The 17,259-nt window shown below is 34.8% G+C and overlaps 1 protein-coding gene across 2 annotated transcripts in view; it reads right to left on the bottom strand.

Moving 5' to 3' along the window:
- The window catches only part of SEMA3C (semaphorin 3C), a 179,269-nt gene that overhangs the window by 75,367 nt on the left and 86,643 nt on the right, over positions 1-17,259 (bottom strand). For both annotated transcript variants that reach the window (XM_078060086.1, XM_078060087.1), the window contains exons 4-5: positions 16,454-16,516; positions 7,736-7,855 (exon numbers count right to left, since the gene is read on the bottom strand). In XM_078060086.1, coding sequence (XP_077916212.1) covers positions 7,736-7,855; positions 16,454-16,516 — 183 coding nt within the window. The remainder of the gene's footprint in view (positions 1-7,735; positions 7,856-16,453; positions 16,517-17,259) is intronic.

Raw genomic sequence — 17,259 nt, forward strand, 5'->3', positions numbered from 1 at the left:
AAATACAGCAAAAGTAAATAACTTTATATTTAGTTAACCCAATTTGTTCTTTAGTAAAACAAAGCATCATCATAAATAATATGCTTTCCATTTGTTTCCTTATGCCTCCCCAATTTACTTTATTAAGACTTTCTTGGCCTATATGAAGAAAACATCTGGAAATTATAAGCAAACTTCGGCAGGTTAAAGTTCTCATCCTACTACCATCCCCATAAAGCTGATCCAATAAGTTCTTCTCAAATCAATACCAGGAAAAAAAAAAAAATCAATATCAGCAAAAACCACCTGGGAATCAAGGATCATTGTAAACCTGAACTAGGTATGTTGAAAATTGTCCAAAAGAAGAAAATTGTCCACAGAGAAATAATGTATACAAGGATTATAATATTTCCAAAATAATCAAGACATTTCTAAAATTTATATTACCAGTTAATTTTGTTATGTAAGCATTATGCTAGATTCAACAAAGTTGAATTCATAATTTAGATAAAAATGTTTTTTACTCATTCATTTATTTATTTAACAAGAATATATTGAGCATTTAATATATGCCACGTACCAACAAAACATTAGGAATACAGTAAATGAGATAGACAAAAATCTTTATCCTCAAGTAATTTATAATATAGTGATGGAGAATATAAATATAAAAAGAATAAATACAGAAAATGTAGAATATGCTAGATGGTGCCCAGTGTTTAGGAGAAAAATTAAGCAGAAAATGGAACTTGGGAAACCCAGGGATTGGAGGCAATGATTCAATTTGAAATATAATGGTCAGTGTAGCCTAATGGAGAGGGAATATTTTGTTGGTGTGTTTACCTTTTTCTTAAATAAAGTTAGCAAAAGCTACTACTAAATTTCAAAGACAAAATTTTTCACTTTTGTAGGTTGCATTAGATGATGGAGGATCTTAATCATCAAGCTAAGGTATTTCAAAATTTTCCTGTATGGAAAATATTTTTGTGTATGGAAATGAAAGGATCAAAACACTGCTTTAAGAAGATTGGGCCTTACCTTGGTGTTTTAAGAAGATTGAGAATGGCAGTTTTAAAATATATATATATTTTTAAAGATTTTATTTATTTATTTGACAGAGAGAGACACAGCGAGAGAGGGAATACAAGCAGGGGGAGTGGGAGAGGGAGAAGCAGGCTTCCCGCTGAGCAGGGAGCCCGATGCGGGGCTCGATCCCAGGACCTGGAATCATGACCTGAGCCGAAGGCAGACGCTTAACGACTGAGCCACCCAGGCGCCCCAGAGAATGGCAGTTTTAAAAACAGACATTGGATTGAAGAAATAGATTTGCTTTCAATTGCAATAGTCCAGGAATTAGGTAATAATAATCTGACATGTCAGGATCTCAGAGATCATGGTAAGAGCAGTAAAGATATAAGAGAAGTTGTAAAGTAAAAATCAACAGAGCTTGGCAATCAATTACAAATTAGATGTAGTTAAAGAAGATGAAGAAATAAAGATGCTTCTGAACTTTTGACTCTTTAAAGAAAATAAAACTAGTTCATTTTTTTACATTGAATTTGATATGTTGGAAGGACATCCCTGAGATTTTAGGAAATCATAGAGCTTAAAAAGAATCACAGTCCTCTAGCCTGAAAAGGTCTTACAAAATGATCCTCTTCAGTTAATTAACTCTTTAGATGAGGAAAATATAACTTGCCCAAGATCATGTAGCTAAATAATGACAAAAGCAAAATTAGAATTCAGGCTCCTGACTCCTCATTATGTGCTTTCCAAAAAATCAATATTTATACAACGACTAAACTAGACAAATAATTGAGAAAAACAATAAAACTTGGTAAGGCCAGTTGTGATTGTTTAGCCAGAGACATACATATATTTTACTAAAAATGTGAGAGTTGGCACTGCAGGAAACTGATGAAGTTGCTTAGGTACCTCTTGCTCTCCACTGAACTACTCCTCCATTGTACAGCATCCTTTCTCACACAATTCGAGTCTAGATCTTGTCACAAGGAAGACTGTAGTCTACCTGAATAATCACTAATTCAAGCACACAGCAACAATTCTCCAATTTCATCTCCTAGGAACCTACTTCATCAGCCTTCTCTCTTCTTGACTTTCTTTGTTAACCTGTTTAGATTCTGTGCTATTTAGTCCCACTAATTTTTTGCAGAAATATTAAGTTCCTTGAATCTGTGATTTTTTTTTAAATTAGAAATAGGTTGAATCTGTGATTTTTTTTCATTGAAACCACAACCCAGAAGGGCATGTCTATCTATACATTCTCCATACTTGTATCCAAACATCTAAGCATTTTGCAGAGGGTGATCCAACAAGGTAAATGCAACGTAATATAGATTTGTGATCAACAACACAAAATGGATCTTCTGTACTGCTTAGTAAACTTTCAAGGACACTCTTATCAGCTGGTTCTTCCATTAATAATTTCAAACCATTGTCACTATAGTCAAATCACCTAACTTGTTCTCGGCTCATATGATTAACAAATGATTGATCATATGATTGCAGAATAAGTGAAGCCTTTAAATGAGACATCTTCAACTTCTCACTACCAAACACATAAATGAATATACACTAATACATTCCACTAGCACATGAGAGGAACTCTCCCTCTTACTTTAAGGTCAATCATTCCACCAATGTTTTGGATCTGATCATATCCAGTCTTCTTAGGCAACTTACACTTTTCATTATCCCCCCCTCTCTTGGATCTTATTACCTGGAACCTTTACATCATCATTTATACAACCCATTCAGCTCCTACACATTACTCTCCTTGAGAATCACATTTCTTTTTTTTTTTTTTTTTTATTTTAAGATTTTATTTATTTATCTGAGAGAGAGAATGGGAGACAGAGAGCATGAGAGGGGGAGGATCAGAGGGAGAAGCAGACTCCCCGCTGAGCAGGGAGCCCGATGTGGGACTCGATCCTGGAACTCCAGGATCATGACCTGAGCTGAAGGCAGTTGCTTAACCAACTAAGCCACCCAGGTGCCCGAAGAATCACATTTCTTAAAGAATTACATATACTCATCACCATTTCCTAACTTCTCACTTTCTTCTCAATCCATTTCAATTGGGTATTCAACATCAATTGTTCTATTGAAACCCTTTGTTATATCCTAAAGGCAACCATGCTACACAATTCAGTGTTTATTTTTTAGACTTCATTTTACTAGGATTCTCAATGATATTTGAGATTGTTGCCCATTTCTACCTTTTTTAAAAGCCTTATTTTCAGTCCCAGAATGAACACATTTTTTTTCTTCCCCTCTACTTGGGGGTTTCTTCTTTCCTGGCTGTTTCTTCTTAGTCATGTTCGAAGGTCCCTTTTCCTCCATCTTGCCATTAAATTAAGAGACCCTCAAGTGTCAACCACAATCACACTTCTCTTTTCACACTATACCTTCTCTGCATGATTAAACCCATGCATTGCCTGGGTTTCAGTTACTCTTATAAAACAATGACTCAAACATTTATATAGCCAACCATATATTCAACTGCCTACTTGATATTTCTACTTGGATCTTTCAACAGCAACTCAAACTCAAGAGAACAAAGCCCAGGCTTAAAATTGAAACTCAAACATGATTCTCTTTGTTGTTTCTCACTCAGCTCATGTCAAATATTTAACTGAAAAGGCCAAAAATAAAAAAAACAAACAACAGGGGTGCCTGGGTGGCTCAGTCGTTAAGCGTCTGCCTTCGGCTCAGGTCATGGTCCCCGGGTCCTGGGATCGAGCCCCACATCAGGCTCCCTGCTCTGCGGGAAGCCTGTTTCTCCCTCTCCCACTCCCCCTGCTTGTGTTCCCTCTCTCGCTGTGTCTCTCTCTGTCAAATAAATAAAATCTTTAAAACAAACAAACAACAAAAATATCAGTATCTGTGTCATTGTAAATTTTCTTTTACATAGCCAAGTCCACCGTTATCAACTATACTATTTTATACTTTATGCCTATTTTTCTGTCTTTATTGCCACTCTCTTTCTTTCTTGACCTTTTAAAATAATTTCTTTCTTGGCCTATTACATCCACTCCCTAACTGATCTCACTACAACCCTCTCATTCCCTCTCCACCCTAAATCATTTGCAACGTAACACACAAGTGAAAACACATGCCTTTCCATGCCATTTTCTGCTTAAGATCATTACAGTTGTTCCTCCTTTGACACAGGATAAAGACCAACATCTTAAAGGTAGCTTACAAATTCTGATATAATTTTATTTCTGCCATTATTCTCATCAAATAAATACATATTTGTAGATTGGATCAGTGAGAGAAACAAGTAGGATCAGAAAGAGAGTAGGTGGTGAAAAATTAGGAAAGAAGGCATAGCAAAATGTCCCACGGTTATAGATGTCAATAAAGGCATTGAAAAATAGAGGGCATGACCAACATGTTATAGATCGGTCTAGGAGAAAGGATGCTGATTAGGGGAATCAATCTGATCACTGAGGAATCTTGGTCACTAGGAAATAGTTTTAGTTTACGGATGGTAATGAAAGTCAGATCAGAAAGGTTTAATAATTACATGAAAAACAGGAATATAAAAGCTGAAAATATAGCCTACTAGTCTGAGAAGTTTTATGGTAAGTAAAAGAGAGAAAAAGAAAAAGAGTTGAAAAAAGTCACAGATCTGAGATAATGATTTTAAGGAAAAGAAACATCCTATTTTAAAACAGGAAAAACAGTAAATAACAGGAGAAAGAAAATGAAGATATTAAACAGAATAATGAAGGTTATTGATCAAAGAACTTTATTGATAAAGAAAATGCACACACAACTTTTCTTCTGACAAAAGAAAAGCTATGAAAAGATTCATAAGCAGAAAAGTTTGGTGACTAATGTGCTTCAAAAGGCTCGGGGAATAATTTGAATGCCTGTGATATTCTTGGACATTCAAAGGTAAGGTTATCTGCTTGATAACTGAGGGGCTTAAACAGTATTCAACTGCTGGAACCAATGTATGGAGACATCTGATAAAATCAACCAGAAATGAGATGTAGTACTATTCCAAGAATGTGCAGCAAAATTAACCAATTATAGCTTCTAAATTAATGTTTTATTCATTATTTCAAGTCATTATATCCTTGTGTTGCTTTATCTTTTTTTAGGAACAGAAGACAGAGAATGAAGACAGTGGACAGAAGAGAAGTACCATGGTTAGGAATTGAGGTAGCAAGGATTTGTAGGCTCTTTGCATGGGCACCACTGAAATGGTCTGGAAAAGCTCTGACTCAGTCTCACAGAATAATGAAAGACTCATAGGATATAATGAAAGTGTGTGATGTTCCAAATGTTAAGTAGGCTCATAAAATATCCTCTGAGAACCAATGAATTGCTATTTGACAAGCAGATAGAAGGTGGTAGATAGTGTCTCAGAAATAAAACAGAGTAAGTAATGACTGTGCCATCCTAATTTGGTTCACTCTCAAACTGGTTTGAAATACAGGAAAAAGGCCCTATCTTAGCACCAGCACATGGTGTTACCAGGGAGTACTACCCCTGGTCATTACAAAATACAGCGTTAGTGAGGGGCGCCTGGGTGGCTCAGTCGGTTAGGCAGCTGCCTTCGGCTCAGGTCATGATCCCAGGGTCCTGGGATCAAGCCCCGCGTCCGGCTCCCTGCTCAGCGGGGAGGCTTCTTCTTCCTCTCCCTCTGCCTGCCACTCTGTCTACTTATGCTTTCTCTCTATCTCTCTGTCAAATAAATAAATAAAATCTTAAAAAAAAAAATCTTAAAAAAAATACAGCATTAGTGATTCATAAGAAGGAAAATTCTCTCAAAATACAACTCTCTGTATCATGCGGTCATTTTATGCTCAGGGATCTTTTATCCTAAACTAAAGAAAACAAATATAGTAGATGCTTGAGAGATTATGCATTCTATATTTATGTTTTTATATACTATAGATATATAAAAAATGATGTTATGGTGAAATCCCTTGACTTGAATCGACTACATACAAAGCTTGAAATTCATAATGCTTTTCATACTTGAATTGGCTCTTAAGATGTTCGCATGTTATTTAAAGAGATTAATTAATGGAAATGCTTCCCCTTTGAAATATATCTTTTGAAGTGAGACTAAAGTAGTTCATATTTAGTAAAGTGATTAAATTTTATTCCATGCTGGTTTTCCACAGGAGATTATTTTTTGGACCAACTTTCCAATTAAGCCTCGAAGTACATCGTGGGCCATTTGTACATGGGAAAATGATTTTATTTGAAATCTGTGCTCTGAAAACTGCTATGCTATTGTTGGCCTATACAAGAACTGCGCAGCCTTCAGTGGAGTGTCTGACAGATTACAGACGTCTGGGGCAGGAGTTTATTTAATCAATTGATCACAGGCATGTGGTTCTAATGACAAGCTCAATGCCGCCAACTATACTCTTCCAAGAAGCATACCTTTCCTTTTCTTTAAGACTTGTAATATTTCATATCATCTTGAACCACTTGGAAATGCCTCATTTTGGGGTCAACTTATAATTATTCAGCTATTTTTAAATGACTTTTTATTTACCCAACGACATGTGTGTATAAATTACAGGTCTGAAAAAAATTAATAATAAAGTAATATAAAGAGAATCATTGTTCAATTATATTTGTACTAGAGTACATTAATCTCTGTTAAAGGAAAATAAACTTAAGAAGGTATATCAGTAGGAATATTTAATCTTTTTTACGGTTCTAATCTCTAAGATTGAATTGACATTCTTTAAGAACTGGACATTCTAGATTTAAGTTGCATAAGGAAAACAAAGCAAGATAATTTAGAATAATTAAGTTTTTAAAATGCTTCTATTTAGTAAAACAACATGTTCGATTAAAGGAAGGAGGGAAAATCTGTTTTGGTCTAATGCATACTTTCCTTAGTCACTAATTACAAATTGAGATAAACACAGTTTTAAATATCATTGGTGAAGTTCAACCAGCCTTTATTTGTCTAGACACATTAGGTATATACTTAATGTTTAGCAAATGTGTTTGTTCATAGAACCCCAAATCATTTTAACTAATGTAAAAATAAAGCTAAAAAGTCTAGGGTAGACTATAATGTTGGTCTAAAATGAAAGTATGATCTATTAATTTTAGAAAGTTCTTTTCAGCAAAGGCACTTGGCATCCTGCTTTATATATCTTGTACACTTATCTCATAAAAGTTTACCAAATTTGAAAGTTAAATAAGAAATTACTTAAAATAGCTTTAAGAAAGTGAGGTTATACTACAATATTTCTATAATTTGGAGCAAATAGTATCAATACCTTCTTTTCTAAATAATTATAAAATTACACCATTTTTCTTTCCTTCATCTTTTGCAGCTTTTTTATTCAGAAATATATGTATTTAGTTGAAGGCAAAAGCTACACTTTAAGTAACTTGGAGGACAGTAACCAAATGAAATATATTTTGAATTAAAAGGACTTGAATGGGGGCGCCTGGGTGGCTCAGTTGTTAAGCGTCTGCGTTCGGCTCAGGTCACGATCCCAGGATCCTGGGATCGAGCCCCACATCGGGCTCCTGGCTCAGCGGGGAGCCTGCTTCTCCCTCTCCCCCTGCTCATGCTCTCTCTCTCTCTCTGTGTGTCTCAAATGAATAAATAAAAAATAAATAAAAAGAAATAAAAGGGCTTGAACCTTTGATTGATTACAACTTTTTTAGATTCAAATACTGTTTTAAGAAATCTTTGACACTAACACTAAAACTAATAATGAAAAATTGTTACACTTACCTCTGATCTCCTCCCTCGATTCAAATAAGTACACACAGGGCTGAAAGCACCACTCCCACAAACATACAAGTGAGTGCGGTTGAAAGCCTGAATTACACGGACGAAGTTCCCACAGCCATGCTGAAAGAACAAATGAATAAGCAGTTAGTAATACAGTGACTTTTATTGCTATTTCTAAGTAGTACTCTCATACTCTGCTATATATTTTCCTTCCTGCTCTCACTTTTTTTGTTGTTGTTAGCAGATAACAAGAGAATAACATGGTTTATTCTATTGGTTTACTTCAGGAAGAAGGTAGTTCAACTAGGATGAGTAAACTGGTATGTCTCTCTCATATTTTAATATTTTATATACTGTGTAAGTTTTTATGTTCTGAAACTTTATGAACTTACTCTATGTCTGAGGAAGTTGAGAAATTGAAAAGTACACCAAAATGTTTCCTCAAATGTTCCTCAAAACGTGGCATGTGCGCACACACACACGTTATATAAACATATTTTGAACGAAACTGTGCTTATACAATGTCCATATCATCGTTACCACATAACAGCAAACACTACTGGCTTTTACAGTGGGTGAATAAAGCAGATTGTAAACACATGCCAACATTGTGATGCGATCATTATCTCTCTGGCCTCCATTCCCCTAAAATACTTTCTTCCCAGTTTTCTTTTCACCTGCTCCTAGTCCCACTATTGGAAAAGTTGTCATTTGTTCACTCAATGAAATGCAAAATATTATTGTAATTGTAAGTTGACTCTGACCTTGCAGAAGTATATAAACATGGTCAGCATCAAAGGTGGATCTCTGTGAATTAATCACTGCATGTTGTATATTGCTAGGCTCACTATCCCTTCTTGACTACAAATTAAGCAAGCCTGAGATTGAATGTTGTTTTCTTTAGTCATTTTTCTTCACAAAAAACATCATAAAAATGATTTTAAAGGGGCACCTGGGTGACTCAGTTGGTTAAGTGTCTGACTTTGGTTCAGGTCATGATCTCAGGGTCCTGGGATTGAGCCCCACGGTGGGCTCCCTGCTCAGCAGGGAGTCTGCCTGTCCCTCTCCTTCTGCCTTTCCCCCCGCTTGAGTTCTCTCCCTCTCCTTCTCTCTCAAATAAATAAAATCTTTAAAAAAATAAAAATTAAATAAAAATGATGTTATAAGGACAAAATTTTTATTTTTTATTTATTTTTATTTATTTATTTGAAAGAGAGAGAATGAGAGAGAGAGCATGAGATAGGGGAAGGTCAGATGGAGAAGCAGACTCCCTGCCGAGCAGGGAGCCCGATGCAGGACTCCATCCCAGGACTCCAGGATCATTACCTGAGCCGAAGGCAGTCACTTAACCAACTGAGCCACCCAGGTGCCCCAGGACAAATTTTTTTATAAATAGATATATTAAAAGGTAACAGTGTTTTTCCCATGGATAGTCAGACAGCATATATTTCTTTTTTTTTTTTTTTTACTCTTTTAAAGTACCATATTACTAATTTTTTATAAGCACATTTATTATTTATATTATTAGTAAAGTAAAAAAAAAAACAACCAATTCTACTAAAGTAGAAGTTAATTTTTTTTAGAAGTCAAGTTTAATTTTAAGTCAGTATTATTTTACATTTTCTCATAATATTCTCCGTTTATATTATTACTCGCCTGTGAACAGATGCTTATTTTTATATGTTGTAATTTTATACATGTTTTTATCATGGATTTTATTATGAAATAATCATTAGCTCTGTTGTCAAAGAAATTAATCCTTACAGACCAGACTATACACTTTGTTTTTATTTTAAGACATCAAGAGTTTTTGTTGAATATATAGTGTCACTGTATCTTGACACCTGTTTATATAGAGGTACCTGGAAATTGACTACATAACTGCAGATGATAATGTGTTTCTCTGTAGAAAAAGAATAGATGAAGTATGGTGTTTATATAATACATCCAGGTTTAGGTTATCGACTTGTGTTTATGTTTTTCACATACAAGTTTAATCATTCTGGGATTCTGTATATTCTATTTTCCCATATAAGACATGAATTCAATTCTATTAATAATAGATTATATGTTGTCTTGAGTTTTGTAGACCATTTACTGTCATGAATTACTGGTATTGGTAAAAAGAAAGACATCATTAATATGTACTATATTTCAAATACAGATTATACTTGTTTCATGTATATGTTTCTCTCTATATATATATTTTATATCTACTTATCATGGTCAGTATTTGTTGGGAATTTACCATGCACTAGACTTTGGAATGATCATTTTACATATTTAACCTGTTTTACTTCCCAGGAGGTTTGATTTTTCACTTTTATAGCTCACATTTATTGAATGTACTTATGCCATTTGGGCACTTCACATTCATTCAGTTTGGTACAACTCAACTCCTTTTAGAAAAACAGAACTTAGGGACGCCTGGGTGGCTCAGTTGGTTAAGCGACTGCCTTCGGCTCGGGTCATGATCCTGGAGTCCCGGGATCGAGTCCCACATCGGGCTCCCTGCTCGTCAGGGAGTCTGCTTCTCCCTCGGACCCTCCCCCCTCTCATGCTCTCTCTCTCTCATTCTCTCTCTCAAATAAATAAATTTAAAAAATCTTAAAAAAAAAAAAAAAAAAGAAAGAAAGATTTAAAAAAAAAAAAAAAAAGAAAAACAGAACTTAGAGCTTTTTTAGTTAATTTGCTTGAAGTCATTGAGCTAGAAACAGGTAAAACAGATTTTCAAGCACATGTGTGTCTAACATTGAATCTTGTACTTTTAATCACTTTATAATTTGTCACTGGGTGAGGAATCCACAGTGGGTAGAGGAAAGTTTTTACAAGTTATTAATGTTTGCAGAGCTCTTAATCCTTTGATGTTATGTATTTTTAATCCTCAAAGCAATGTTCTAATTAAAGTATTAGTCCCATTTCATTGATGAGGAAACTGAGTCCCAAAGAGGTTAAATGAAGTGCTGGGTCTGGAACCATGTTTACCCTCCACCATCTAGTTTTTCTAAAGAAAGGGGTGGATTCACCATGAAACAGATTCCCAGACTACCTGATAATGTCCAGTGTGCCCCTCCAACCTTCCCCACAGAGAAAAAGACAAAGGAAAACAAATCAGTTAATTATTGAAAATCATTTTCTAGGTCTTTTCTGTTTCCCTAGTTTTTGTCCACATTATTTCTGATTTAGACCACAGCAATCATATCAATGCTATCCAGGCAAATATTTACTGAACTCGTTCTATGTAAACACTGTATATGGTGCCAACAACACTGAAATGAATAGATTCAATTTCTCCTTTCAGAGAAAGGAAACCATAATATACGAGGCTGTGTAGATGCTATAATAGAGTTATATTTTTTCAAAAATATGCTACAGGAGGAGAGAAGAGAGAATGAATAATGCTGACCTGGGTGTAAGAGTTTGAAAGGGGGTGTCATTGGAGCTGGAACTTGAAGAATAAGCTAGATACTTTGACAGGCAAAAGCACAAAGAGCTTTCCGACAGAAAAAAAAGAACATGAACAAAAAAAAAATACTGGGGGCATGACAGAGCAGGATTTACTTGGGAAGCGGTGCCTAGAGGGGATAGTGAATTACTGTGTGATGAAACCAGAGAGGCAATTAGAGTTGGTCTGTCATCATGCCACAGTCTTAGATGGGCAGTAGATGGTGGATTTAAGTGTACAAATCTCAGAGCCAATTGACCTGGGTACAAACTCTAGATTTACCTTTCAGTAGCTGTTTGAACTTGAGACATTTACTTAGCCTCTCTGTGCTTCAATCTTTTTACCTGTAAATGGTGATGATAACATTTGTTGTGAGCAATTGTGTGTGGAATCGTGTCTAGCACACAATAAATATGCACAGTGTCAGATATTGGATTCTTCCATATGTATTTTTTATTTCAGTGGTCAGAAAAAGTCTGGTGAAGTGGACAGGGCATTTTTCCTGAACAGAGCTTAGTACAGGTCCTGACCATAGCAGACATCTATGAAAGGTTTGGAGAATGAGCCTTCAGTGAAGTTTAAAACTGTGGATTTTTTTTTTTTTTTTTAATTGCTTAGTCCTTTTTTAAAACTGCTTCCTGGTACAATGCTAAATGAAAAATCATGCTGTTAACATTATGCAGAATATAATACCATTTTATTTATATTCCTATAAATTTCAAACAATAAAGTGCTGCAAAAATATACACCCAATTTTTAAGTGATTACTTTTGAGTAGTGGAATTTATTTTATTTACTTAAGAGTAATATACCACTTACCATGTGCTATGTACTGTACTAAGCTCTCATCAAATATTAACTCATTAATCCTCATAACAGCCCAATAAGGTACATACTATGAGAATGCCCATTATGCAGACAAGGAAACTGAAGCACAGAGAGGTTAAGTCTCTAGGGTGAAAGAGCTCAGAAGATATTGTTTTCTGTTGCTTTTTACATGCTTTTCTAGGTCTTCAAAGATTTCTGTATTGAACATGTATTTGTTATGTAATTTTTAACATAGATGTTTTTGAAAATATGTCCTGGAGCACAGATGCATAAGGCTTTAAAAATATTGACTCTTCATGGCCCAGACTATGCAATGGGGAAAAAAGTCCCTCTTATTCTTTTCTTCTTGGCCTACACTTCTTTGGTATGAGCAATAAATCAAGGTATTTTGATAAATATATTTCTAAAGAAAATATATTTTCCAGTAGTTTGGGATCCTTTGGTCACATAAATAGGGAAACTGATATTCCTCAATTAATAAAGTTTGACATTGTGTGCATGTAATGCACATATGTCTAAATATATGTAATCCTGCTTAATTTTCCAACAATCTCTTACAGTATTTACTTAGTGCGTTCATTATGCCCTATCTCATTGGATATGTTTGACAGCATATGTGCTACTGTGTAAGCTCAATTTATTTAGAGTATGAATAAAATATTAACATTTAGAAATAAATGGAGCATGGAGGAATGTGAATACATAGGGACAGAGAGGGAAATGGGAGGTGGGTTACAGTCTCTTTAGTGAGGCAGAAAATTAGCTATATTCCCACCATGATAATGTATTTTCTTTATAAACATTACCTTATTATGATATATGATTACTGGGATCAAATTTTAGTTTATCTTGAATTATTTTCTAATAAGTGTTATTTTCTCTAATTAAAATTTGGTACATTAAAAAAATCTAAAGGAATAAGAGATGCTTGAGTCCATGCTGTATATTTTCTTTCAGTTGCTACAGCAGTATGGATTTTAATTGTCACTAGCTTATGTTTTGCTTAAGTAGATGATTAATATAATATTTAACATCAAAATATTTTAATTTAATCAAAATGAAATTCTAAAATATGTGCAAAATGAATTTACTAAAAATACTATTAATTTAAAGGCATCAATAAACTCACCATCCCCACCGCGTCCTACCCCCAACTTCTGACAATCACTTGGAACAGATTCCCATGCTTGGTTTGAATTTTTTCAGATCTTGTTTAACTTTAGTAAGTGCCTAGATATGGATCTGAGCACAGAGAATAACGACACTACCCAGTATTTCCAATCAGTAAGGGGAGAGTTATAGTTACAAACACAGTACAACATGTGCCAGTGTTTCCAGTGTACACAGAGGGACAGCCAGCCTAGCCCCGGGTGGGCAGATGAGACTTTACAGAGAAGTGACATCTGCACTGTTACTTGAGAGGGTAAGTAGGTGATTCCCAGGTTAAAAAGATGGGAAGATGATTGAATAAGAAGGGAGTCACATATACTTGGGGTCAAAGGCTGGAAGAGGAAAAGGGTATAACTTATTTCAATTTCAGTATCATTGAAATAAAATAAAGAAAAAGATTAACATAGACCTAATGTAGTTGCCAACAAATCTATCAAAACTTTCTTAAATATCCCAGCTGCAGTGTGTTTTTCTTTGTCTTTTGTGGGTATCCTTAGCATTTACCGAATTCTTCCTAGTGAGATGGCATGTTTTATCAGATAAGACAGAGTGGGCCCCCTCCCACTTGCTAGCAGGGCAGCTGTGGTAAGTTCCTCACTCTTAGTGATTTTTTTTTATCTTAAAAATGTGAATGGTGACAATACTGTCCATCTTATAGCACTATTGCGAGGATTAAAAGAAAGACTTAGCACGGTGCCTGGCCCATTCCGTTAAATGTTGGCTATTACTATTTGGTAGTTACTGCATATATGGCTCATCATCTCTAGTATCTTGTAAAGACTCTTAAAGATAGAGACTCCATCTTCTTCACCTTTGGTTCCTTCATAATAGGTAACTGATTTGCACAAATTAAAATTCCAGTGTTTTTAAATAAAATATTGAGTATTAGATGATATTTCTTCTAACAGAATTAAGAGATGATTAACTATTTAATTTCATTAAAGCATGTAATAAAAATATGTTGTTCTGTAGAATTTCTAAAGACTATTTTGCCTTCTTTTCCTACCACTGGTCTTTTTCTTGTGGCCTGATTAAAGGACACTTCTCTCTAAGTACTTCTTCACATGTATGAAATGAGCTGGATTTGTCAAACATTCTCTTCTCTTGCATAGACAGAACATGTATTTGAAAGAGTTAGTTTGATTATTTCCCAGGACCCAACAATGTTGGCCATATTAGAACAGAACCCTCCACCAGTTACTTCTGTTATGTATACTAACTGGCTACATAGCAGAATTTAAAGATATCCATGAATGATATTACAGCATGATAAAACTATGGGAAAATGTAAGCATGTATTGAAGATTTCATCTAATGACTCTTAATTATAAGAAAGCAAATGACAGAGCATTTCTATTTTGCCAAAGGGAGAAAGACATCAAATTACTTGGCTAAGATTCTTCAGAAAATCAACACCAATCTTTGAAAAGAGAATGTGCAATGGTATCTAAATCCTACATATTCTGTCTGTGATGCTTCATATGAATGGGAAATGAAAATCTTTTGAACAAAGAGGACAACTAAATCCAGTAATTATAGCCACAGGATATTATTGTGGCAAAAGGCAAGATATGGTAGGATACACATCAGCGGGCCAAATCTCTACATTAGAGAATGAAAGAAAACAATCAAATTCATGCACAATTATTGAAATAATAGCTTCATTGGACAAAAAAAAGACTTCTCCACAACATTATACTTTCTACTATTTGTTCCCTAGAAGACAAGCATAATGTATTCTTTTGAGTGTTTCTTACACATTTTTCTGGATTTTTTCCTATACACTACGGCCCAGCAGATCCCATGGGGAGCAAATATGCCTCTGCAAGCTCCTTCTGCCCATTTGAAAATTTCTCTTAAAAGGTGAATTCTAAAACTGAAAACGTGAGACCCAGAACTGAGTCACTCCTGGTGACCTCTCAACAACACCCTCCAGTGAGACCCAGAGTCTTCCATGGCCCTGTCTCACACCAGACCTTTTCAGAACCTCATACCTGGATGGTTAAGAGTCAATGAAAATGAAAGTTTAATTTCCACACTTCCTCTTTTCACAAGGATCATTCTTTTCCTTGAACCACTGTGATGAATCTCTGAAACCCTCACTATCAAAGCTCAGTGCATAGCCTTGGACCCTGAAGACAGCATTTCTTACCTCTACACTTACAATGAGTGCTTAGTCAACATTTTTTACACAAAGTCAAAGCTGTTATTTCTTATGACCTCAGAGCTGATTGTGCGTATGTGTGTGTACAAATACTAGTTTTTCTACCCAGCCACCATATTTCAACTTCATACCTGCATAAACACATACTTCCATGCTCATTTGATCAATGTTGACTTCTCCAGCAAGATAATAAAGTTGAGGAAAGTCAGACTGTCTATTTTAGTATACATTATGTCTGTAGCAATAAACACTATGCCAGACACATAATAGGGGCTCAATCTGTATTGGTGGAATGAATGACTGAAAAAGTAAATAAATCCATAAAAAAAAACCTTCTTTACCAAATCATTTGTGTAAGAATGGGTAATTCTGATATATGGTTCCATTATATTTTTCGCATTTTGAGACAAGAAGGTAAAATGACATACATGCTTCATTATAAAATTAAATAACGTGTACATAAAAGACCGGTCCATGTATTTGTTTTATAATATTCGAGAATAATTGAATCTGTCAGTTTCAGCAAGTTGTTTGCAGAAATCCATATAGATTTCTTTCTTAACTCTTTATATGGAATTCTGCCTAAAGATACACAATTTGTACAAATGTTGCACACTGAACATTTATTGATATTCATGTCTGTCTTGATTTCTGTTTCCATGGTTATTTTTAACTAACAAAGATACCAGTAATCATTGGTGATTTAAGCCTCTGGAATGTGCTGGCTCACCAGTACCCTTTTGCCGAGATCCTTCTTTGGAAAAGCCCACATGGTATCTGGGAGCTTCTCCAGACACTTGCATTATCATTATTTCAGTGGCCTGCTGAGAATTCTGCAGGTTGGATCCACTGGAACAGGGGTTATTACTGAAATCCATCACGAAATGTGTCAGAATGCAATAATGAAAGCAAGGCTAGAAATTTTTACCCAGTCAGGAATTCCTAAGTTACAGTGTTTAAGAGTTCCAATTTCTTTGCATTTACATTTTTTACCATGTGTCCAGCCGAAGATTTAAAATACCAACACCCTTTGTCTCACTCTTGGCTGCACTTGAGGTACATGGATTCAAAGACTAAATATTTAAGTTTTGGAGTTTTTTTAGGCACTCACTGTGGGATCTTTGCCAGCCATCTTGCACTCTTCGACTTTGATTGCAGATGCCGGCCAGAAAACCTGCTCAGAAAGGAAAATAAAGGTTGCATAATCACACTTATACGTATGAAAACTCAGTGCTCTTCATTTACTTTATGCTAACACATTTCTTTAAGGCATTTCTATATTTATATTTCAAGAGTTTTCTTTCAGTTTATAAACTTAAATTTATAAACTTAAATTCATAAAAATTTTATTATTTTATTCTAATAATTGTTTTTATTTCTCCCATCAATTTTTCCTTTAACAAAAGTCTTTCAATAACATGTGCCCATTTCCTAATGACATAGTATTAAAATAAGGTCATTCATGTGTACAATAAAATGTATATTTCCCTCCTTTTCTACTGTATTTTTCTCAACTGCTTACATCCCAATGAATTTACATTTATATTGCTATTTTGGTTTAATATTGTTTTTGGTAAACCACAGAGCCAGGCTGGTAGATTTACTTAAAACAGGCCCCTAGGTACTTCAACAGCTAAAATAACTTGGATTGAATCCAAGAGATTCCCTCTCTGAAATACTCAGCTAGTGTTCTAAGTCACTGTAGCCTTGGGTCAAGTCTGACAGTGATGATTATTTTTTTTTTAATTGTCAGCCATTGACCCTTGTTAAAATAATAAATTCAGAATTCTCCTTGTTATATTAAACTTATAATTTACTTTTATTTCTTTACTCCAATGAAGATCAATTTATGTCCTTCTTGTGAAATAGAAGATAAATATAGGTCATACTTGTTCACAGAACAGTGCACTTAACTGT

This window comes from Halichoerus grypus, chromosome 12 (genome assembly GCF_964656455.1).
Source record: "Halichoerus grypus chromosome 12, mHalGry1.hap1.1, whole genome shotgun sequence".
Taxonomy (NCBI): domain Eukaryota; kingdom Metazoa; phylum Chordata; class Mammalia; order Carnivora; family Phocidae; genus Halichoerus; species Halichoerus grypus.